At 36.6% G+C, this 25584-nt stretch overlaps 1 protein-coding gene across 2 annotated transcripts in view; it reads left to right on the forward strand.

Annotated features, from left to right (window-relative positions):
* Positions 1 to 25584, forward strand: part of SEMA5A (semaphorin 5A) — a 238393-nt gene that overhangs the window by 76825 nt on the left and 135984 nt on the right. For both annotated transcript variants that reach the window (XM_010708516.3, XM_010708517.3), the window contains exons 5-6: positions 18796 to 18858; positions 25067 to 25165. In XM_010708516.3, the coding sequence (XP_010706818.1) occupies positions 18796 to 18858; positions 25067 to 25165 (162 nt within the window). The remainder of the gene's footprint in view (positions 1 to 18795; positions 18859 to 25066; positions 25166 to 25584) is intronic.

The raw sequence follows: 25584 nt of genomic DNA on the forward strand, positions 1-25584 counted from the left end.
TCCCTTAAAATGTTTGTCTGGGGACACTACATGCTGCACTGGTCATCCAAGTCCTCCAGTTACTTCTTATCTGCCACTGGAGGAAAGTTTTCACTTTTCTTTTTCCCTTTCTATTCTTTCCCATTAGTAACTTTGTTTTTCTTACCATGAAAAACTTTGCAGGTGATGATCTATGCCACTGCCTAAACCTGCCTCAGCTTTCCTTGTGCAGCATCCAGTAAACAAATCACCACCATAACTCTCTTCCTTTCTTGTTGTTGGCTTCCTTAATCCCATATACTAATACAGGGACAGTAATCTGACATGGGACCATTTTCCTCTGCTTCTGCTGTTGGATAACTTTTTTCCCCTTCTACTCAGTCACTTGTTCACGTATCACTGAGGTTTCTCTGTCTGTACTGTCCTGCAGTGTCACTGAAGGCCATCTCAACAGATACTTGCATCTCTTTATCTGTTTCTTCAACAGTTCAGTGCTCTCGCTGTCCTCGTTGTAGACACTTACAGTGAACTTTTCTGTCTCACTGTAGTTGAGGCTGCCACACAACTAGAGTATGTAAGTTTCTCAGAAAAGGCCATAAGACACTTGTCCTCTATACTCACTGGGGTGTGTAATCACGTATCATGTTCAGATAGCCTTCCCTTTCAGAGAAGCAGCATATTTATGCTGTGTGACTGCCAGCGCTGTTAGCTGGTGCCTGTGTGGGATGCAGCCAGTCCTGCTTCCACTCGCAGGATTTCAGTGTAGGAGTGTGTATGAAATGCATAAATCAGGGGCATAAATTAAAGTTCTGTTGACCTGTTGTGTTAAGATATGAAAGAGATTTTCTCCATACTCCAAGATCAGCACAATACATCTGCCTTCTTTGAACAGAAAGCAGCCAAACCATTACATTTTTTGGCATGTTCCATGGTTTTAATTTATACAAGTGCATGTTTCACTTTGGAATTGAATATGAGCAGACGTACATTTGTGGAGAGCCTTCCCAAACAGTTGAAAATTTCATAAGAGCTGTTACTGTGGTAGTGACAGTGGGAGGGATTTGCAAGCTTGCATTGTGTATATTCAGAGTATGTCAGAGTTGTTATCTGTGCTCTGCTTTGCAGCATATCTGCATTATCCCCACTGCATTCTTTAGATACCAATCTCTTTTCATTAAAACAAGAACAGCCAGTGATAGATTCTGCCTTGGCTTATCACATTTGGAAAGCTAGCATTCTTCCAACAGTAAGACATGACAAGATACATCTATACTAAAAAAATAAAGTGTGTTACAAAATAACTTTCTGCTAACACAGTATCAAACATGATTTTGTATGTAATTTAAATTGAGACTAAAATTGTTTATTGCATGTTCATTACTCTGTCCATTTACTGTGAGAAATTTGTATTTATTGATGCTATGACTGCTGTTTACTAGAAGTGGCTCATTGGAGTTCTAGGAAGCATTCAGTGGGTTACTGGACTAGTTAAAGTGTGCTGGTTTAGTTAGCACACTTAGTGAGTTAATTCCTCTATAGAGGAGCTCATATGTATGTTTGGAATTAAGAAATTTATTTAATGAATAGAGAAATAATTCCTGACTGCCTTTAGTCTAGAGCAGCTGTTTGTGGGCAGTGGATTTGGGAAAATGAAGTATGAGAAGATGAAAACTAGCAAAGACAAAATCATAGAATTGCTCAGGTTGGAAAAGACCTTAAAGATCATCAAGTCCAACTGCAACCTAATATACTACCCTAACTCTAACAACTTTCCACTAAATCATGTCCCTGAGCACCACATCCAAAGGGTTTTTAAACAAATCCAAGAATGGTGACTCAACCACCTCCCTGGGGAGCTTATTCCAGTGCTTAACAACCTCTTTCTGTAAGGAAGTTTTTCCTGATATCCAGTATAAACTTCCCCTAGTGCAACTTAAGGCCATTTCCCCTCATACTGTCACCTGTGAGAAGAGACTAGCCCTGCTCTCATTGTAATCACCTTTCAGGTAATTGAAGAGAGCAATAAGGTCTCCTCTCAGCCTCCTCTTCCCCATACTAAACAGCCCCTGTCTCTCCTTGTAGGGCATATTCTCCAAGCCCTTCACAAGCCTTGTTGTCCTTCTTTGGACCTGCTCCAGCACCTCGATGTCCTTTCTGTCCTTTCTGACTTGCCCAAAACTGAACACAGTACTCGAGGAGAGGCCTCACCAGTTACAAGTACAGGGGCAGGATTACTTCCCCAATCCTGCTCACCACACCGTTCCTGATACAAGCCAAGATGCCATTGGCCTTCTTGGCCACCTGGGCACACTGCTGGCTCATATTCAGCCAACTGTCCATTAGTACACCAAGGTTCCTTTCCATCAGGCAGCTTTCCAGCCATTCCTCCCCAAGTCTCTGGGGTTGCCTGGGGCTGATGTGACCAAAATGCAGGACCTGACACTTGGTTCTAGACCTAAAGACTTGGCCCCACTATAAGGACTTGTTTCTTTCTCTTCCTACTCCTATTTTTGTTTACTGGTACAATAGCTTTTACTTTACATTACCTTTATTTTTGTTACTTTCATATTCTGTTAATACAGCTGTGCTTGAAGTTTTCATTCTAGCAGTTAGTTCCCAGTAGAAGGGGGGCAAATCAGGGCTCTAAAACGAAGCATATGCCCATCTCATTTTGAGGTACTCTTTTCTCCTTCTGTTGTTTACTTATTTGCTTTAATATTACTATTATTGATATTGTTATTTTTATTAGTAGCGCTAGTAGTAGAACTATTTCTTTTAAGAATCATAATATTCTTGCCAAAGGCTTTATTTTTGATGAAACAGAATTCATCCCAAACAATTGAATTTTCTTTCCTGAGGACATCAACTATTTCTATGAAGTTACTGGTATGTTATTTAATAGGAAAACATACAAAAGAGTAAAAAATCCCAAACAGAATTAAGGTTATGAATGCATGTGAGCTGAATTTTTGCTACTAATTTGCTAATAACTCTGTAAAATTAAAGTTTTTCTTCCAGTCAGACGCCTAATCAGACTTCTCAAAAAGAAGCTGACTATTTTACATTACTTTCACCTCAGTGGTGATTGTCTTTCACACTACTTTGTGATGCTTTACATGAAAGAAGAAAGAGACAGAAAAAAATTACTAAAACAATTGAAATAATTTCTTTTTTCTTTACTCTAATTCTTACAAATAACTTATTTGGCTACATTTTGCTCTTAAGCAGAGTTCATACCTGGACAATTTCCATCTAATTGGTGAAAGTTTCAGAAAAATATGAAGAAGAAGAATTAGTAGAAGATTATTTTAATAAATCATCTGGTTAGCCTATCATTTAGTCATAAAAAGTACAATGTTGATGGATCTTTTGGATCTTTATCACTTTCAATGTAATCCAGTATATTCTGTAAGAATAGAAAGATGCATGTGTTTTGGAACAATGATTAAAAACCAAAGAAAGTATGAAAGTATTCAATCAAAGCTTTTTAGAATTAAAGCAGATCTGAGAGGGACACTGTTTTTCTCTGAGCAAATGTATAGCATCATGAATGAAGGTAGTTGCATAATTCCATGTGTAATTCCATGTAATCCATAGCTTCTGCTACCTGCCTTGGCTTTGTACAGTCCTCAGCACTGCTGTATGCTTCTGTCTCCTCTGTTTATAAAGTGGGGGCTGCAGCTCTCTGATCTCAGGAGCCTCAGGGCTTATTTTGGCACTGTTTGTGCACTGTGTTCGGTCAGGAATTGGTGGGAAACACTTCCAACAGTGCTGGTAAGTGAAGTCACCATCTCCCTGAACTTCTTGGGAGAGATTCTTCTTAAGAAAAACACATGTTGTCCCAGGAGGATTTTGAGGATTCTCTACATTTTTCAGTTACTTCCTTACTCATATCACAGCACATGTACAAGATCAACTGCATATAGCATGAGCAAACATTCTGATAATGCAAACATTATCAGAAATCTGGACTTTTTTTGAGTTCAAAGCAACTTCAGCTGTGAGGAGAGGTAAATGAACCACAGCAAATTTCAGTGGCACTCTGGAAGAAAGATGTGAAAGAATTGGGAGCAAATAGGTGTGCCATAGTTAAAGGACATCTGTATGGGGTGTGGGTGATGGCAAGTTGCTGAGGGGCTGCTGCAGGAGGCAAGGCGGGGGCAATCCCATTCTGTATGTAGCCAGGTCCAGCAAATGGCCCCACCACTTCATTTCTCACTATTCTACTCTATTTTTAATGGGCAATAAATTAAATTTATAAAAGAAACACTGAATGGGCATTGGCAGTCAGCCAAGATCAAGCCATCACAAATAACTGAGCATGGCTTTAATATATACACATTCATCTCTCTGTCCCTCTTTCCCTCCAGTAACTCACAGATTAAAATTAATGTCAAAATTATCTGGATTCAAAGCACCATGATTAACAGAAGACTGAGAGTCTGCATGAGGACTAGCAGATAAGGGACTTATTTTTCAAGGCTTCTCTGTGGTACAGGGTCTATTAGAATATGAATATCTTATGCAGCTTTTTCATGATATGGAAGTGCACAACATAAACTTGGCATTATTTAAATACAGAAGAATGTCATTGAATAGCCATCTGTTTCTACTGCTTCATACAATTTCTAGAGTGCATAATTCAAATATTTGTGCAGAAACACAAATGTGCATGTAGGTGCAAATCATGGGCATTTTCAGAGGCCAGCATAGCCTGACACTGACCAGTTCCTGATTTCCAGTTTTGAGCCAGTTCCTCCAGGCACCAGTCAGCCACTTCAAGAGCAGAGTGATGTGAAACATTTGTGGTCTTCTCAAGAGGTAGAGGGCAATGGTCTTCAGTGTACTGAGTGGATGTGCACTTCTGACTTTTTTCAGAAGCAGTGAGAATGACTTTAAGGGACAGATGTTAGGAAACTCAGACTTTTTTTTTTTTTTAACCAGTTGAATTATTTAGTGCAGATTTTAATCTATGAGTTTCTAAGAATGTGGCTATGGAATGATTAATTGTTTTAATTTGTTTGAGAAATTCAATGGGCACTGTCCTTTAAAAGATGAGACAGGACCTATGTTGTTGATGCAAATTCTTCTGCTTGAGCAGTTGTTCACGTTGGTCCTCAATCACATTTAATATGCAGGCCAAAAGGATGTCTCTAGCCTTGTTTATAAATGAGGATCACTTAGTTTCCTTTTGTCACACAGATCAAGCAAGATTAATTGATGTGCCTGCTCCTTTTATTGTAGGACAGTTTTACCTTTGGTATATTGTAAAGGTGAAGTGTGGACATTTGTCACTTTCTTTTTACATAGATGCAGACCCCAGACCCATATGCAATTTTAGGTAGGGTCTCATCCTGTCCTTGAAGATCTCAGGAAGTAGAAGAGTCTGCGTGCTCAGAAGCAGTAGTAAGCTCAGAGCTGAAGTGTACTTCCAAAAAAATTTACTACAGGAAATTTCTGTTTGGTTCTATCTGAGTTTAGGCCACAAATAATACTCCCCCTGGAGGTGGCAACCTTGCTTGCATTGCAGTCATTTTAAATCAATTTCCTTTCGTCTTTAAACCCTTAATACCTTTAAGCCTTCTGCCCCTCCCCCAGCTCATGGATTCAGAAGTATTCAGTACTCAGAATGTAAGAATAATGGCTGTAGACATATTTTTTTTTCCATGAATCTTGGGCTCTTTATGAATTTTTGTGTTTCTTGATCTTGGGTAAAAGAACTGGGAAATGTTCAGTAGGCTTCACTGAAAAAAAAACTTCCCCACTGGAGAAGTTAGAGAATCTACAAGGAGACGGGCAGACTATGTTTGTATCATTTAATTGTTTTATAATAATATGTATCCACCATGCACTTTAAAATAGATACAAATCCAGTGGCTTTTCTTCTGTTAATTTATTTTTTATTTATTTTTTTTTTATGGATTGACATTTTATTTTGATATACAAAATGATGGGCTTAAAATAACAAATTAATTTGGAGATGTAGGAGCTTTGTCACTCTGCAGCTTTGTAGAGTTGCACATAGTGTAGAGCTGTCTGTGTTTTAAATTCATTTTTCTGTTCACAGTAAAAGTTATATGAATGAATTGGATTCTGATCTAATGTTAATGTTGTTTAGTACTCCAGGTATATACTTAAGGGGGTTGTTATTATAAGCCACTGTACAGAAGTTGTCCCTTTTCTTTCATGAATTTAGAGATGTTTAAAATTTCTGTCCTTTCTTCTGTTCTTAGAAAAAAACTTTTAATTTGAAAGTGTTTTGCTATAGTAAAAGCTTTGGAATTTGGAGCAGTGACCTCAAAGGTCTTGCTTCAGCAGGATAAGCACAAGCGAATTTTAAAGAAATAATTCCTAGTAGTAAGATTGAGTTTTTGTTACTTCTTCAAATGCTGAGCTAGTATCCAATATACACCAGTGTTAGAAAGCCATGAGTTTTAATGTACCCATTAGGAGATAAATTGCTAATAAGCTATAATTTGATGGAGGAAGGTCGATGGCATCTGCACAAAGTAAAAAAAGCCACATAGCTGCCTTATTAATGGTTGCACTGGGTATCCTGTTGAATAAGCTTTATTGATCACACTTTTATAGTTATATCCACTGAGCTTTTAGCTTCTTGGTGAGAAATACAAAAGTACAGTATTCTGCCAATGTAGCAATCAGGCAGTTTCTAAACCAATAAAAATGGAAAAGAGTCTGCAGGAGGATGAGCTATCACACAGCTAGTTCTGAAATAAATTTCTTCTATTAGGCTCCCTATGTGGGATGGTTACTAAAGTTTGTGTATGTCGATGGAATTTGGAAGATACTTTTCTTGATACTTAAGGGCTCCTTCAGTTTAACTTTCTTGAAGTAAACTGAAACTTGAGCTTTCTGTTATTAGTTTTGAAAATCTGAATCCCTTCCAATTTATTTTATGGATACAAGAGTTGCTCATCCAGGTTCTGTGTCATCTATGATACCAGTGGTTTTGTTTCACATGTTGAGATCATGTGAAACAAATGGTGACACATGGTACACAGTGACTTTCTCCTATACAATTGCCAGCAAAGGCAATTGTGTTGTGAAAAGTGCAGACATGGATCTCTCTCGGGATGTGAGATGGTTTCTTTTTTAACAAATATTTGTTTGCTTTCTACTTGAAGAACTGCAAAGGAGTGCTGGTAGAAACTCTTCCAAATTTCTGTCATCACTGAATAATCTATGAACTCTTCACTGAAGCTTTTCCCAGAATCTAATATGTTTAGCTATGCATCCGTTTTTAATGAACTATTTTCTCTTGCTTTTTTCATGCTCCTCTGATGCTAATAGATCCTGCAAGTAATAACAAATGCAGAATTCTCAGTCTTGAGCATCAGGCATCGCATCACACAGATTTTGACTATTTTTCTTTGCTCCAACTTGATATTTGAATGAAAACCTTTGCAAAACCTTCAGGTGCTCACCTGTTGCAGTGTGGGTTTCAGTGCACAGAAAATAATAACTGACCAACAATGACATTAACTGAGTATTTATAATTTGTTTACTAAGTTTCACTATGTAAATATTTTTTAGTAATCTACTTAATGATTAATAGACTATTTAATACATGGTTAATCTATTGTTATAGATGATTTCTCGGTCTGTTGGATGACAGGTTATGTGTAGTGTTTTCTACAGATGCGCACATGACAATTTATAACAAATTTATTAGGTTTTAAAGTAACTTTACAATCTCTGAGAATTTAATTTTGCTATGAAATATGACTTATCAGTTTATTTTTTACAATATGACTAGGAAGTAATGATACTAATTTTTAATTGTTATTTTTGACTATTAAACTGACTGTGGAGATTATGCACTGGAAACTAAAAGCCTGCTAAATGTCCTACCTTCCCACCAGAGGGACTTCGATGGACTGTGTTTTGTGGTGGTTGGCAATAAACTAAGACAAATAAAATTCTCCTACTCTAGAATGTTTTGCCAGTGATATACTCTCTACTTGCAAGTATGAGAGTGGCATAAAACGTATCCCCTTTTATCTTTGGAACTTGGTGTTAGGGATTCTTAGGCTGAGTTTAAGAGTTGAATCCTACAACTGTCCAGTGCTGAAATATATGTGAGGACAGCTTGAGGGAAAAAAATAGAGAAATTGTTAAGATAAGACATTTCAGCAACTGCCTGCTTTTCTGAGATTTCTTGTGAATATGGAATGAGGCACTTTATCTGTAACAGGACTCTCTCCTTTTTTTTCTAAGTGGCTGTTCAGTTCCTTCTGCATTAATGGCCAGTTACTGCTCATTTTGGTATGAAGGCTAGTCTTCTAGAAATTTGGATTGAAATGATCCACTCATTTCCCACAGCTAATACCAAGTTACCCAATGTCCCAAACTTTCATTAGTCAATGTCTTGAATGAGGTTTAACACATAAGCTGGGGGTGAAAAGCTCCATGCATCATTGATGTTTCTCCAGACCATTCAATTCTCTCAAAAAAGGAGAAAAATTCAGCCTTTTTCGTAGCCTCACTGTTATCCCAAATCATCATGATGAAGTTGTGATTTTAAGCTGTCCTACTTTTCTATCTTCTCTTTTTCTGCAATTGGATTACATGATGCTCTCTTGAAGACCTTTTCATATTCTGAGCAGATACTTTCTGGTCCTGGTACTCCGTAACTTGTCTTCCTCAGCCTTGCTTTCTGTATAATTTAACAATGCAGCTACACTCCAGTGATTTTCCTAGTAGCTGTGGATTCAAGCTTTCCTGTTGTAATAAGCATCTTTTGTCTTTGTGTTTAATGAGAATTTTTCTCAGTCTATTATTTTTTTTTTTGTCTTTCTCCACAGTTTACAATATGTATTAAAGACTCAGTTATATGCCTGTTTTACTTTTTATTCTTCCCCATATTCTTGCAATGTTGTGTCTCTCAGATTATCTTTTTCTTTTTCTTTTTTTTTTTTGGTCTAGTTAAATCCAATTGCTTTAAGCATAACCAAATGTAAGTTAGTTTCTTCTTTCTTTGAGTGAATGGTCAGTTGTGCTGCCATCAACCTTATTGCCAACTCCTTGGAAATTCGATGATGTTTTCTTTTTGTGTTCTGTTTTGCCCCAACTATTTTCTAAATATCTTGCATATCTGTGTACTGTTTTTCCAAAATCAGCTTTCTAGGCTATTGACTTAAATAGAATGATGTAGAAAATCTCATGTATGCAACGCTTAGCTGTTGAACCATGTGTCTCTTTACTGACTTTTCATTGCATACTGTGTGATCTGATTCTTCTTACCTTTCTTTTACTGCTTCTCAGCATTAATCTTTCTCTCTGCTTTCATCTGTCTAAAATGTTCTTACTCCTGTTTGCATACTGTGTGGTTATACATTCATTCTTTATGTTTGTCTTTTTACTAAGATGCTGTTTTTAGGCTAGTTATTCAAGATATTTTTATTATTGTAAGAGTTTATTGTGAATTTGAACAGTAGAAATATAGGTGAGTATTGATACTAAAAGAATGGAGTCTTTAATTAGTAAAACCCAATGACAAAACTATCTGAATAAATAAACGAGAAATAAAAATCATGATAGAATTTTTATTTTTTATAATGAGACACAATGAAAAAAATACCTATACATACATATAAAATACAAAGATTTCTTTTTTGTAGTCTCAGTTATGTGGTATGATGTTCATCCATTTCAAAAAATGTCACTTAGAAGGTGTTATAAATTTCATCCTCCACCATATCTCTCAGGTTCATCTGCTTGCTGTTGTAAACTCATATCTAGAAGCTATAATCCAGCTGTCTTTGACATCCCAGGGACAAGATATATTTTGTTGGCTTTGCCTCTGAGAAATTATTTCAGGAAGGATTTTGGTTTGCCCAGAGCCTTCTGAAGTATCCTAACTTCCTTGACTGTCTGAGGTTGCTCGCTGGCATACTTCTTTATCCCTCATCCCACGCCAGCATGACGTGAACAGCAGGTTAGTATGGGGCAAGATGGCACACTTAGCAGCACCCCCTTCTCCTTTGCCATCTGCAGCAATGAACAGATGCTCAAGAAAACAATCTGTGTTCCTGTATTCAAGGTCTGTATTGAAGTCTTCCTTTTCTGAAATTCCTATGCTAGGGGACTTTTTTTCCCATTTATTGTGGTATTTAACCTAGGGGGCTAGGGAATATGAAATTGCATTGAAATATCTTTCCCTTTCCTGAAATAAAGAGAATCCTGACATTTCTGATCAGCACTTAAAAGTTTACAACACAATTTGAAAAAAAATGAAATGTTGCTTTCAAAAGGTCTTGAAGCCTACTGAAATCAATTTTATTTGCCAAAAAGCAAGGAGAGCTTTAAAACTTAATATGCTAACACAGATGTTAATCTTAAAAGGTTCACATATAATTTATTCAATATATTAAATTTACTATATTTAGTATAATTTCAGAATGTACATTAAAAATATGGTACAGAATTTCATTTCTACCTGCTGAGTAGCTGCCAAGACTGGAAATGCAAGAACATTTTGTTGTTTTACCCCTTCAGCACAATCCAGCATTCAATTTTTAAATGTCCATAAAAAACATAAAAGCATCAAAATGCCAAACTGGAACATTCAAAACTTTGGAAGTCACAGTGCAATGCCTTTTTATTAGTAACTCTCAGGAAGCAGGACTAAAAGTATTGGTTCTGAGTATATTCAAGTTCTGCGTTGCTGACTTCAGTTTCGGAACTGCAGTTTCCTCTACAAACCTGTTTCTGTTAAGTGTAAACCAAATGAACATTTTGTGACATTTAGAAGTCTTTGCAGAACACAAACAGGGAATGCACAGATGGGTGGCTGGGTGACATTTAGTAGAAGTCAAATCTTGCACAGAGGCTAGTGTGATTAAAGTTAACGCAGTAGCCATCCATTATGAGTTTCTGAAAGTCTTAGTAACTCCAAATTTTATTATACCAATTCTGATAAAATTTTCAGCAACTATTTATTTATATAGTCAACAAAATAAGGCAATTAAAACTTTGGCTTGAATATCTATGTCTCTCCTCACTTTTTTAATATATTTCGTGCCGTTATATTTGAAAGCAAATTCAGTTGACATCAGCTTTGTTCTTGAAGCCATATAAAGTTTCATATGTTATGTGATTTAAACATGAAATTATATATCTATCATGAGAGCTCAATTTTTATTTAAAACCAAACCCTAGAAAATTCTAACATAATTGGATATTTGTTTGCATCTATTTCACACTCTTCACGTTTTAAGAAACCATAATTTTCTAACTGTGGATGAGCAGTAAAAGCTGAACAAGTGAAAACAGACTTATTATTATTTCCAGGAGAATTGGCTGTTGCATTTGGTATCTGGTGGCAAGATACTTAAACAAATGTTATCAATTAGTAAGTTTGTCCATACAGTGTTATTCTCGTTTGAGTTGCTGGCCTATCTCTTGACAGGAGAGCCTAACCGGGCTGCCTGTAGTCCATATAGAACAGTTTTTCTTTTATGATGAGCCAAAAAGGAGATCTGTGCTAAAGAGAAGTCCCTTTTTAATATATTCCCCTAGCAATTTCCACAGTGGATGGCCACTCTTGAAAGCTGATTGTTTATCAGGTTGGCAAGACAGACAGCTCCAGCAGTAATGGCTGCAAGGACAAGGTCATGGTTCTGTGGGAAGCAAGGAAAATGGTTTGCCTGAACTATGGGAAAGTATAAATCTTTTGTAAGTGGATTTTCATATTTGCTGGAAGCAGGGATGTCATTATAGCAAAGTATGCCTTAAAATTTCTGGTGACAATCAAAACCACTTCTAACACTTCGGTTGCTAATTTGCTGCTAAATGTCTTGTTGGTATACTCCTCAGTGGCTACATTGTCTCTTAGCATTTACTATTCTGACACTTTCTTTATGGCCTCTTTAAGCTCAGCTTTTGGACTCTAGCAACCATGTTCATTGAGATATAATTAAGCAGGCTGCAAGACACCCTTGCCAAACAAATCACAGCTTTTTGAAGCCATTCCATTGCTGGACTGATGCAAACAATAAGGCAATATTACTCATGTTTGTTGACATATATTGTTATGATTATTGCCATTATAACGCAACTCCCCAAAGTATTGTTTAAATACATGATATAAGAGATGAAAGCAAACAGATAGTGAGAAAGAAAAAAGGAAATCTCATGTAGTTGTTATTTTTTGGCATCGCATAATTAAACCATCTTCCTTAATGTTATTTTTGCCAGTATCTAATTAGCAGAGCCATCTGCCTAAGAAGTGCTGGACCATCTGTCTGGAATACTGTTCTGTTCATTTTTTGGTTCTTGACTAATTAACTTCCTTCACTACGAAATATAACAGTGCACTTTGTTTCTATGCTTTGAAAAAGTTCAGATATATAACTGTGTGTGCACCTGTATATGTGTATATTATGTGTATCTATGTAGTTATATGAATATAGTTATTCCCGGAGATCTGTGTATGCATCTTCCACTAATGAAGGTGAAAACCATATGGTTACTTATGATTTATAAATATATCTAATAGGTACCTCACTTCATGCATTCAAAGTGACCAGTCCTTGTTTTGATTATATTTGTACTTTTCAAATTTCCTTTTCGCATTTAGTATATTTGTAGAAAGTGGATACATTAGAATTAATTACTTATCCTTTTGATTTTTTTATGTTTTTGTTGGTTGGTTGTTGTTTTTTTTTTTTTTTGGAATATTGTAGAATAATTTAGGTTGGAAAGGAGTTGGATTTGATGATCCCCCTAGGTCCCTTCCAGCTTGGGATACTCTATGATTCTATGACTTAATTTCTTGCTAGAGAACTTAGGAAGTTGTTGTATGTTGGATACAAAGAAAACAAATTGAAAATTAGTTATTGACTGGGAAGGAAACTTATTATTCACTATTTCCTCATTTTCTTTAATGGTGTTTTAGTATTCTTCTAAGGTATTCAAATAAATCACTTTGATTTCTCTTCAAGCTAATTTCTTTACATTTATTTTGTTTGTCCTTTGAAAATATGATTGTTCGACTTTTAAACAAGTCTCTGTCATTCACTCAAGTGGAGAAGTTATCGAAATACATTTGCTGTTCTAAAGAATATGATTATTTTTAATACTCTAAATTTTAACTTAAGATTGATGTGTGCTGCATGTTTATTTTTCTTCACTTTTGAAGATAGTAATTATTTTACATAGATAAAACTTGAATTTGAATTAGTTTGTTCTCTATCTGGAATTTCTCCTCTCTCACTGCCCTTGAAAATGTTAGGAGGGAACTCATCTGAAGATTTTGAAGTGTTTTCTTTACACTGATGGTGTTATGTCCAAAACTCTGATACAAAAAGAGACCTGCCATTAGTTTTACAGCTGTGTTCAAATTTAGACTTAACGTGTGCACTAAAGCCATGTTTCTGCTCAGTTTGATTTTATGCCAAATATATTTGGAGCTTTGTGCTTTGTGTGTTTTTTTAAATGAAGAAAACAGTCCATATGACAATCAACTGTGACTTCCTTATCTGATGAAACTTCATCAAGTTCAGTCTTTAGGACTGGTTACACAGTCTGAGTTTGGCAGGGCTAAAAATCTCACAGCAAGCTCTTTGAACAACTCTACTGGTGATTGACAGGTAATTAAGATTTATTTCTATCTACTAGATTACAGGAGACATTAAATTTGTGGAGGCACTTGAAAGCATGTATTTGATAGCAGGGTTCATGAAAGCCATCCAGCTGTAATTGTCTCACCTTCCTATCAGGGCAGAAGAATGTGTTAGAATCATAGAATCATAAAATCCTTAGAGTTGGAAGGGACCTTTACAGGTCATCTAATCCAACTCCCCTGCAATGAACAGGGACACCTACAGCTAGATCAGGGTGCTCAGAACCCCTTCCAGCCTGACCTTGAATGTCTCCAAGGATGGGACATCCACCACATCTCTGGGCAACTGGTGCCAGTGCCTCATCTGCCTCACTATGAAAGATTTTTTCCTTATATCCAACCTAAATCTACCCTCTATGTTTGAATGTGTTTGAGCTTATGAGCTACCCTTTAATCTGTGTACATATGTTTCTCATGAAAATGCTCACCAATAGCTGATGTGCTATCGTCTTTAGTTTCTTTAGTATTAATATTCAAATCCTTGTTCTCTCCTTTCCCAGAGCAAAGTTTGAACATCTATAATTTGGTTCAGTGCGTTTTGTTACCTGCTAAGTAGAATTACAATATTAATTAAAAAGAATACACAGAACACAGGAGGTTGTATTTTACTGTATGAAAATTGGAACGATTTCTTAAGACATGTAAAAAAGAATAGCTCCCAATAGGATAAAATTTAAGTATTTAAGTTGTGATAGGGGATCAAATAATAATCATGGTATGCATATCTTATTCTCTGCACCACTTCTCTGAATGCTGTGAAAATATTAGCAAATGGTGCCAAGTAGAAGATGTCATTTTGATACAAGCGATGGATAACAGTAACATTTCTAAGTAAACCTGGTTTTGCGCTTGTTCTCTAAAATACAACAATCTGTATGTGTCAGTCTACTTTTTCAGAATTTAAAGTCTTTATCTTCAACTGACAAAAATCACAATTATTGTCATTATTATTCTGTTGGGACATTTTGTTTCATCTTTATGTTTTAAAGATTCAGGGCACGTTTTTCTCCTGTTGTTTTTCTCCTACATTAAAATGATATTTAACTTGACAAATTTCCACAAGTCTTCCCACTGTATATTATTGTAGGCTTTGTTGAATAACTGAATTTCCATTTAGTGAGAAACTTCCCCAGATTTCCTGAAGATTTTAAAAAAATACTTCTTTTACATATATTTATATACATATGTATGTAATTTTAAAATATAATTATTATATCCATATGTATATATGTACATATATATAAATGTTGGCCTATACATGCTCTTTTCATTTAATCTGTAATAGGGCATATGTATGAATTATTGAAAATATGCAAGAACCTTGGGGACAAACCTATAAGACTCTGAACTACCCAGCCTTCTTTGAGTGCCTTTGTAACGCACTTCATCTGCAGCCTGCCCTCTTATTGTCTCCTCCAGCAGCGAAACTCAGAGTTATAGGACTATGAAGTATTCTTGATGTTCGTGATGGCTTATGGCTTTGTCACTAGTGTGTCTATACTTGGTTACTTCTTCATCTCAGTACTGGGGAAGACCATGGAGCAGATGCTCCTGGAAGCTATGTCAAGGCAAACGTAAGAGAGGGAGGTGATATGGAAAAGCCAGCATGGCTTCACAAAGGGCAGGTGCTGTCTGACCAACCTTGTTATTTTTTATGATGGCATAACTGTGTCAGTGGACAAAGGAAGAGCCACTAATGGAATTAAATAAAGCCTGTGTGTTAACACAGTCCCTCATAACATAGTTCTCTTCCAGTTTGAAAGATAAGGATTTGATGAATGGACTGTTTGATGGAGAAGGAACTGGTTACAAGATTGTACCTAGAGAGTGGTGGTCAATAGTTCAGTGTCCGATGCAGATTGGTGGTAAGTGGTGTCCCCCAGGGGTCAGTGTTGGGACTGGTGCTCTTTAATATTTTCATCAGGAACATCAAAAATGGGATGGAGTGCACCCTCAGCAAGTTTGCAGATGACACCAAGCTGTGTGGTGCAGTCATCACACCCGGGGGATGGGATCTCATTCAGAGAGACCTAGACAGACTCGAGCAGTGGACACAGGAGAAGATCATAAGGTTAAATAAACTCAAGTGCAAAATCTTGCACTTGGATTATGGGCAACCCCCACTATCAGTACAAACTCGGGGATGTAAGGATAGAGCACAGCCCTGCTGAAAAGGACTGGGGGGTACTGATGAGCGGCAAGCTGAACAGAAGCCAGCAATGTGCCCTAACAGCCCAGGAAGCCAACTGTATCCTGGGCTGCACCAAAAGAGGTATGGCCAGGAGGGTGCAGGAGGTGATCTTGCCCCTCTAAATTGTGCTGGTGAGACCTCACCTGGAGTTCTGCATCCAGATGTGGAGTCCTCAGTACGAGAGAGACATAGACCTGCTGGAGTGCATCCAGAGGAGGGCCATAAAAGTGAACCAAGTGATGGAACTCCTCTCCTACGAGGACAAGCTTAGAGAGCTGGGGCTCTTCAGCCTGCAGAAGAGAAAGCTACGAGGTAACCTGACAGTGGCCTTTCAGTCTCTAAAGAGAGTCTGTAAGAAAGAAGGGGATAGATTCCTTAGCAGGGTCTGTTGTGATAGAAGAACTGGAAGATAGGTTTCAAAGTAAAAGAGGGAGATTTAGATTGGATATAAGGAAAATTCAGTAAGGGTTCTGAGGTGCTGGACAGGATGCCACAGAGAGGTGGCGGCTGCCCTGTCCTTGGAGATGGATGGATGGGGCTCTGAGCAACCTGATCTAGCTGTTGGTGTCTCTGTTCATTGCAGGGGAGTTGAATACGTGACATTTAAGAGTCCCTTCAAAGTGTGAAAAGATTATGATATTCTACAATTCTATGATTCTATTGTTCATACAGTATTACTGTTTTGACATATAATGTCTTGAGAGTTTTCCCATAAAGTTTCACATTCAGTTAGAAATTGTATATATTTGTATATAGTTATATAGTTTATTCTGTTTGGGTTCCTGCATTTGCTGTTAACTATTTTATTGATATATATAATTTAGTGTTGTAATATTTAGTACTATTGCTATATTTATTATTATTTAAATCTATGCATCCCATGGATGGCAGAGAAGAAATTTTTCTTTCAGTTATGCCAATAATGACATCTGTGGTTTTGTGACCTGCTCATGGAAGTGCCTTGTATACTTTTCTCCGATTTCACTGAAAATTTGAAGAACTGTCCCTTTTGGCTCTTGAGTGTCTTTTCGAAAACATTTCAGTGCCTGAAAGGTGCTTGTATTTAATTTGCTTAATTTATGACATAGTATAATTTTCACATTTGACATCTTTTGCCTTCAAATTAGTCTTTTACCACAGTCTTAGCCAACTGAAAGCTGGATATTTTGCCACTGAATATTGATTTATTGATAAACATTTTATCTTGAATCCAATTTTTCTGTCTTCTTTCTTCCTGCTGTTCATGCTTAGCGTATTCTTCTCAGTTCAGTTTTGGCAAGAGCATTCCTTCAGAAGTTATTTTTAAGCAACTGTATTCCACTAAGTCTTTCCGTCTTGACCTCCTACTGGTAACTCTTGCATTTCTCCAGGCATTTCAACTTTCTGTGTTGTTCAGAGATAATGAATTAATTGTCAGATATTTGTATTTAATGCTGTGTAACATGCAAATTTATTGTGTCCTATTGGATTGAGGAACTTAATGCTGCTCATCCAAGAGCAATCTTTTATTGTGTGGTTGACATTATAGAGATGAGCTGATTTTTGCATTACTGAATCAGAAAAGTCAAGTCATTACTGCTTTTTTTTTTAATTCTTACATAGTATAAGATACAATTCATTTGAATGCTAGGGTCATCATTCACAAGTGGGGTTTTCCAGAAGTTTTCAATGTGTTCTCCAATATGCTGTGGTCATTTATCTGCAAAAGTAAATGCTTTCAACTAGAAGGCGTGGAGCTGAGGAAGAGAAGTAATGACATTAGTTTTACAAATCTTTCTTTTCTGAAACAAAAAAGAAAGTCATTCTTGGGCTTGTTGAAAAGCAAATGAAAAAGTACTGCATAGTCTACCATGAAGGCATATTTCCCCTTTGTTTAAATAGACTTTCATCCTATTAATTTGTATTAATTGTAGGGTGCACTTTTTGTCAACATTGTCTCCATTGAAAGACAGGTACAAAAGATTACTTATATTAAGTCTGAATAAATTATCTTCCGTTATTTTCTGGTAAATAAAACTGAAAAAAAATGTGGTTTCAACAATTAAGCAGCAGTGTTTAGGTAGTAATCACATTTCTTCCTGGTAAAATGTACAATGCTTTGTGACATTTTTATTAAGAGAACAGGTGGATGTGCGTTGTTGATGTGAAAGCAAGCAGAGAGATTTAAAATGCACTCTGACTGCACAGCATACACAGGCATTCAAATGTGTGCATGTATTAGCACATACACTGCAAGCCCAGGATCTGCTCCACTGAACGGTAGAGTTTGTAAGTCATAGTTGTTGAATGTTAAATATGGAAATAATTGGAATTAACTCAGGCAGTGAAAGTGTCATAATGCAGCCTAGACTTACATTCCTGGCATGAGTCTGTTGAAGCAGAAGGTTCAAAAATGAGGATAAATCACTTCTGCTTTGCAGTGCTCCATTTCACTGTTGTCCTGTGGATGCCTGCTTGTTGCTCTTTTCCTTCAGTTGAACTTTTAGCTCCTCCAATTACTGCTGCAGTCACGCCTTGAGAAAATAAAATACCCATTTCATGCTTGAGAGAAAATCTGCAAAACCAGCAGCAGTGCACCCTTTCTGACACAAAAGGTCTCACAGCAGAGCTGACCTCAGCGTGATGCCACCCACCTCTGCTGGGGAGGAAGAGTCACCCCTTCTCTTCGCTTAGCTGAGTAAGACTGATACAAAAGGGGCTAAACAGCATCAAATATGATTATGGTTATTTCTGCTATAGCTGTAGGTATGGTGAATCATGTGGACAGCCAGTTTCACTTTGGATTAAAAAACTGAAAAACCACTAAGAGCAGAACCACATTTCTAAGGAGAAAAAGCTTATAAGGCGATTAACCGTGGCTAGAACCACTCATGGTTAATTGTCAGTGTACCTGAAGCATGTATCTCAAGCATGGGCTTAGATAGCTGAGTTATATATTTCTGTGTTCCCTGCATTTCTAACTAATTTCTGTTGGTTACAGGCAGTGGAATGGCAATGCGATGAAGCTACTAAAAGAGCCTGTTACAGTAAAGGAAAATCAAAGGTAAGCACGAGACAGTTCTGCTTTAACAAAATTTGTAATTTAATAGCAGGTATAATTCAGTGCATAAATATCTACCTTATGCAATTGTAATGTCTCCCATTTCTTTCCGAAAAGTTCTAGAAAAAAAGTATGATGCTGATGTATGAGGGAAGGAATAAAGAACAATATAGGGAGGTGTGGAGCGAGAGGTACAGTCACGTGGTGCTGTGATGATAAAAAGAACTGAGTTTCTAACAATTCATTTCATTGACTCTACCATCTATCATGTGTAATGAGCTGTATTTTCACATCGTACTCAGTGCCGTAAATCTCAAATAACTCTCTATGTTCTTTGTAAAGTCCTCAATTTATGTGGGCTGCTCTGAAAGCAGTGCCTCCTATTTTATTAATTTGGCCTATGATATCACAGGCACATATTCATCACATGGCAGTAGTGGTTGAATCTTTCTGACAGTATTCCGTTCCATGTTGTTGCCATGTGACAAATGGCAGCAGAGGGGCAGTCTGACAAAATGGTGTCTGATGTGGACATGCAGATGAAGCAAAGGTGTGTCACTGAATTTCTCCCTGTGGAAAAATCACACCCACTGACATTCATCAACACTTGCTGAGTGTTTGTGGAGAACAAACAGTGGATGTGAGCACAGTGAGGCAGTGGATGGTGTGTTTCAGCAGTAGCAACAGTGATGTCAAAGACAAGCCATGCTCTGTGCACAACTGTCACATCACAAAATGAAGAGTGTCGCAATGAATTTATCCACACGAATTGGCAGATTACAATGAGGGAATGTGCAGAGCTGAATAGTGGCTTCAGTGCATTGGAAATGATGGCGGCAAGTAAGTTAAAATGTAAGGTCGAAAACACAGGAGTACATCAAGAGCAATAAAAACAGAAGAATATGCTTGTTTTCAGTAGTCACATTCAGTAGAACATATCAGCCTATGAGATTCATTGGGAAAAGACATAAAGAAGCACAACAAAACAAAAAATCCAAATCCCACAAGCTTAAAGAATGTATTCCAAATGTTCATATCTTCTAGCTTTCTAGTAAAGAATGGGTCTCTTCTTCTGCATAGTCTGCATGGTAACGTATGACCTTTAACTTTCCCCATCAAGCAATTTCATTTCCAGCTTTTTTTAGTAAGTTTTGGAAAATAATGTTGCATTGTAGCCTTTGCCTATCCATTTTCACTTGAATTTAAAGAAGAAAAATGGTCTCACAATTGGAGCGTGGCCATGCTATACCATGAGGATAGAAAAAGAATTGCCAGGAAATAAAAAAAGCAGGTATAGGGAATATGCAGTGTAAATCTTCATGCATGGAAGATTATTGTCTTTACAAAAGATCATCTTTCACTGTAGATATGAGTTTATAACACTGAGAAAAGCATTAGAGATGGTATTGCCTTTTTTATTATTTTCCTTTCCGTTTTTTCTCATCCCAGTCTTAGAAACGTGTATTTAGGAGTTGCTGATAACTAGCTACTAACGTGTGAGTTTTACTAGGTCTGTGTGACAGTTATTAATAGCTAAAGAAAAGGAACGGGCATGATTTTAATTAAAAATTTCTAACTTGTATGAAGGCTTTCACGGCAGAAATAGATGATAGATGAGTATGTTGCTTACTTGTTAGCTTGTGGAGTGAAAAGAAGGAACTTTGGGGACTTCTTATTTTAAGCAAATATTTCATTTTTTAAATGGCTATTTCTACATAGAATTTTTGTGTTTTCTCATGTAATGTGTCCCTCAAGCCATCAGCCTTAGCTTTCAGGTGACAATACTGAAGGTAGAGAACATGCCCAAGTGACAATATAGTATGACAGATGGCATTGATCAAAGTGCGCACAGAGTAGAAACTATCACAGTAGGAATACAGTGTATTACTAAAAGTTTATACCTCTGTTTTACAGTAATTCTCGGAATTTAAAACAATGAAAATAGCATTCAGCTCTGAAAATCACAGTGTCTGCAGTGACATGATGGATGAAAGTAATGGTAAATTTAAGGATGTAGTAGTGTACTTTGACTTCATGTTGACAGAACTGTTTGTGGTTTGATATGCATACTCAGTCCAACATTGCTGAAGCATGCTATTAAATAATTTTTACTCAGAGGAGCACTCAGCACTTACGAAATGTACTTACGTGTAGTGCATTCATCCAGATTTTCATTCATGCTCATCACACTATTCTATAAGTGATTTGAAATTATGCCTTCACTGCTATTCTAATAAAGGCCTCCAAAATACTTCAATAAGTAACCTTACAGGAAAGATTAGACATAGGGAAGAAGTTCTTTACTCAGAGACTCTAGAGGGTGGTGACACACTGGAACAGGTTACCAAGAAGGTTGTGGATGTCCCATCCCTAAAGGCATTCAAGGCCGTTTGAACACTCTACAGGTTTTTATTAGAATAGCATACATAATATTGTACAGTGAACACAGTATTCAGCTGTAAAGTGTTTGGACAACCTGATCTAGGTAAGAAGTTCCTGCCCCCAGTAGTGGGGCTGAAACTAGATAATCTTTAAGGTCTCTTCCATCTCAAACCATTATTTGATTCTATGTTCCTTAGTATCATTACTATCTGAGTCAAGATACATTGTTTGATTTGGATCTGTAACCTCTTTCCTGTTTCACCATCTAGAAGATAAATGCAGTTCTTTGATTTCATTACAACCAAAGGTAGTCCTGGAAAGAAATAGTTCTTTGCTTATTGTCATGATCGGGCTTTTAAAAAAATCATTCATCTATCTATCTATCTATCTATCTATCTATCTATCTATCTATCTATCTATCTATCTATCTACTGTGGTCTTTTTCTTTGAACTTTTCAAGTCTCTTACCTTCACTGATATGCTTGATGTTAAAATCAAAGAATAAATTCAAGGCCAGAGAAAGGATAACCTGATGATGTTTGTATTTTACTGCCTTATGCCCAAGATTAAGAGAAGTTCGTGACAGAGAATATGCTTAACAGTCACACTCTTTGTATTAGGAGAACATATGCATACAAACGAGAAGAACATCTGATCTGTGGCACACTCCTCTTCCTGGTCAAACCACAGCAGCCTTCAAGCCTTCACCTGGAAAAACAAACAAACAAACAAACAAACAAACAAAAAGGAACTATCAGACCAGGAGAAATACAGTTCAGTACTACAATGAATTGCACTTCTTCAGTGGAAATCCCCTAGGAGACAATTCCAGTTGCTGCTTCCTTGATTGTTGCTGTATAAATAGATCCAACCCCAGCTGGGTGTTTTTTTTTTCCATGAAACTTGTGAGAGTGACTTTGAATTTCAGGGCAGAGACATGTGTGACTGCAGAAAAGGACAGGAAAAACTAGAGACAAAATACATGTGGCCAGCCCAGGCTGTGGTAAGGGAGGGATGAGAATAACAAGGATGGCTGTGAGCAATTTTTCATTCAAATCCTTGTTTCTCTTGAAACTCTGCTGACCACATACCACTATGGGGGAAATAAGTTCAGGCAGCAAAGATAAAAGTCAGTTTGCTGATGGCATGCTCTGAAATCAGAAGCCAGCTTTGAACCCTAAAGCAACTCTAACAGTTTTGAGATAATAGTTAGTTAAATGCAACTTTGTTCTTGTTATTGAGAAAGAAGTTCCATGGAATTTTTGCCCCTAGCTGTTAGCAGTAGTTGTTGTTCTGAGGTTTATGCTTTAGGAGCCAATGACGGGAAAGAGATGGGGAGGAAAATATATAGGGACATCCATCACATCTGACAGTGTAATGCACACTTGACTTTTGAAGTCTGATGTTTGTTACTGAAACTTCGTACATTTATCCACCAATTCAAACGGTTGCTTAAAATAACTCCTGGAGTGAGCCAGACAAACCAATGTCCTTGTAACCATCACGCAATAGCATTTAAGTAAAAAATGCCATAGTGAAGAGAATGAATTCATCAATTTTGAATGGTACTTTTGATAAGAACACACAATAAGAAAATATATAAGAGCAAAATGTAAAAATAATCAATAAATAAAACAAAAAAATAAAATATCTTAGTCGTTGCTTGTTTAATATTACAACAGCTGTGTATATTAGCTTCTAAACTTATTGTAGAAGTATTAAAACTATAAACACTAGTGTATTTAAAATGCTGAGAATGGATAAGTGGCTATAGCCAGGTCATCCTTGAACTGTCAAACTAGTATTAAAATTAAATAGTAACCTGGCCTGCTTTGCCACTGAATTCTTTCACATAGCTGTGGTTTGTTTCAGGTGTGCTGATACAAAAGTAGATAATACATGCTAAATGGTTTTCTTTCTCTGAAAGATAATCTTATGGGATACTAAGAGAATACTTGGCAAAGACATCAAGAAATGTTGGATGAAGCTACATACACTTGTTTTTAAAATCCTTTGTGTTCTATAATACGTACCTCTTTTTAGCAGATCTAAAAATGACACTTGACACCAAAGCTGTAAAGGTGATTCTGAGCTAAACTGGCTAAATAAGAGTCCCTTTTCCATGTGCTTTTGTGTGCTGATTGTTTTATTCATAATTTTTTTTTTCATTGCATTATTTTCAATTTACTGTATGAATAAAATAGCCAATTAAAGAGGTCTTTTTTTTTTCAGCTTTGATTTTGTTGTATTACGTAGCCAACAAAAAATAGATTGAGATATGTTATTTGCGCTGTTGCGCTGTGGATTGTTACAAAGTTAGTACAAGACTTGGGAACATTAAGGAGAAGAATCTTGTGAATCCCAGGAATGTCAGAGTTTAAAAAAAAAAAATTTGAACAAAAGGAGTGGGTGATAAGCATGCAAGTAATTTGGCAATGGTAGTATTTCAGGGAGCTCTAGAATATGAAGAGGAGAGGTTGGATTGGTTCTAATGTCAGAACCCACTTATTTTTCCTACACTTACATTCCAGGGCTTGGAGAAAGGGCAGGATGGAAACAGTCAAAGAATAAAATACTGTGTTTATTTATATGAAATTTCCTGGACATTGAAGAAACTGCCCAGAAGTGAAATAATTGCTTTTTTAAAAAAGACTTAACTGCAGTTCCAGACTCTGATATGTGATTGTGGCATATCAGCTTCTGTTTGTTTGAAAGGATATTAAGATGATGATCTTGGTAAATTTAAGACAGAGATATTGATTTTGTATCTGCTGGGAATTTGATCTTAGTTTTAAAATATTTGACAATTACATTTAAGGCTCAAAGAGAAGGTTCTGAGAGCTACATTTTCATGAGAGATGGATGCAATTTCTTATGTATATGCATCTTTGGGATTTTCTGTTTGTTTTTTTTTATTTTATTTTGCATGAGGAAAAGTACAGATAATAAATTCTAAGCATTATTTTCAGAGAATTTAGAAGTATTTTTGCCCACCTTGCTTCACAGTCTGTTTTGTGCTGGCTCAGTCTATGCAGGTTTGTATTTCTTTTCTATCAGGATAAAAGTCTGTAAGACAAACAGGCAATATGTTTAATATAACCATGGACCAGGTAATGAGACTTCAGCCCCACCACCATTACATGGATATATTTACATGATTTCCCTTAGTATCTGTTTCTTGTGAATGAATGCTAGAAAGCATTTTAGCCAAGTGCTCAAACAGAAGGATTCTGTAAATATTTTGTTGTTGATTTCTTTGTTTTAATAGGTAGGAACATTCATTTCTGCAGAAATAATGTTTGAATCCTTCCTACAAACACCTTCAGGAGTTGTTTAGTATTGCTCTCTTTTTGAATAAACATTAGAAATTGCTATTGCTTTCTAGCTTCTTAGAGCCATCATACATTCTAATGTAGAAAAAAAAAAAAGCGAGATAAAATTATTCTTCAGGGTCACTGTATGTGTATTGTGAAAATGAAATTTTAGATGTTTCCATGAGAAACTTCAAATTAACCAAAATGTAGATGCATCTGATAAAACATACCGTACAAATTATGTAGCTAGGAGTGACAAATCTGTGTCTGGACATCTCAATAGTTTTATTTATATACTTAGAACATACTGTTCTTATTGGCAACTTGTTTTTAATCCTGACTGCCTGCACACTCAGAAGTCTTTGATATTGAAGAACCTTACTGTGATACTGTTAGGATCCTTTCACAAAGATTGGTGATGTCTGTGTTGTCATTAGAACATTTACATTGACGATTGCTCATACACTGAGTATGCATAAGCACTGAATTTATTCTTTTTTTTTTCTATATGGCAGGAGGAATGCCAGAACTATATTCGAGTGCTTCTGGTTGGAGGCAACCATCTCTTTACCTGTGGAACCAATGCTTTCACTCCTATTTGCACGAATCGGACGGTATGAATTACATATTTTGTCCCATAAACTCGAGCCCATGCTCTGATACTTCTGTTAGTAAGCACAGCAAGTTGTTGATTTCAGGCTGTTTGTGAATTGGTTAGTGAGCTGGTATGTAAAAGCTGATTTGATTAGTGTCAGGGAAAAGAGGAGAGTTAACTGGTAATCTCTTTTTGGAGTCTGTTCTGAGCAGCTCAGTTGCTCCCACATGCCAAATTTCGGGAGTCTTAAATATTTCTAAGACTTCCGCCATTTTGTCAAATTTGGTTTATAACAGGTTTAGTTAAAAAATATGATTGAGTAGCTTCATACTGTGCATGTGTATTTATGAAGAAGACGAGTATCTGCGCTAGTGATTTCTGACTGGTGAGAGTGAGAAATCTTTGTTGAGAAAGCATCCTGTTTCTGGGACAAAAAAA

This window comes from Meleagris gallopavo, chromosome 3 (assembly GCF_000146605.3).
Source record: "Meleagris gallopavo isolate NT-WF06-2002-E0010 breed Aviagen turkey brand Nicholas breeding stock chromosome 3, Turkey_5.1, whole genome shotgun sequence".
Lineage (NCBI taxonomy): Eukaryota > Metazoa > Chordata > Aves > Galliformes > Phasianidae > Meleagris > Meleagris gallopavo.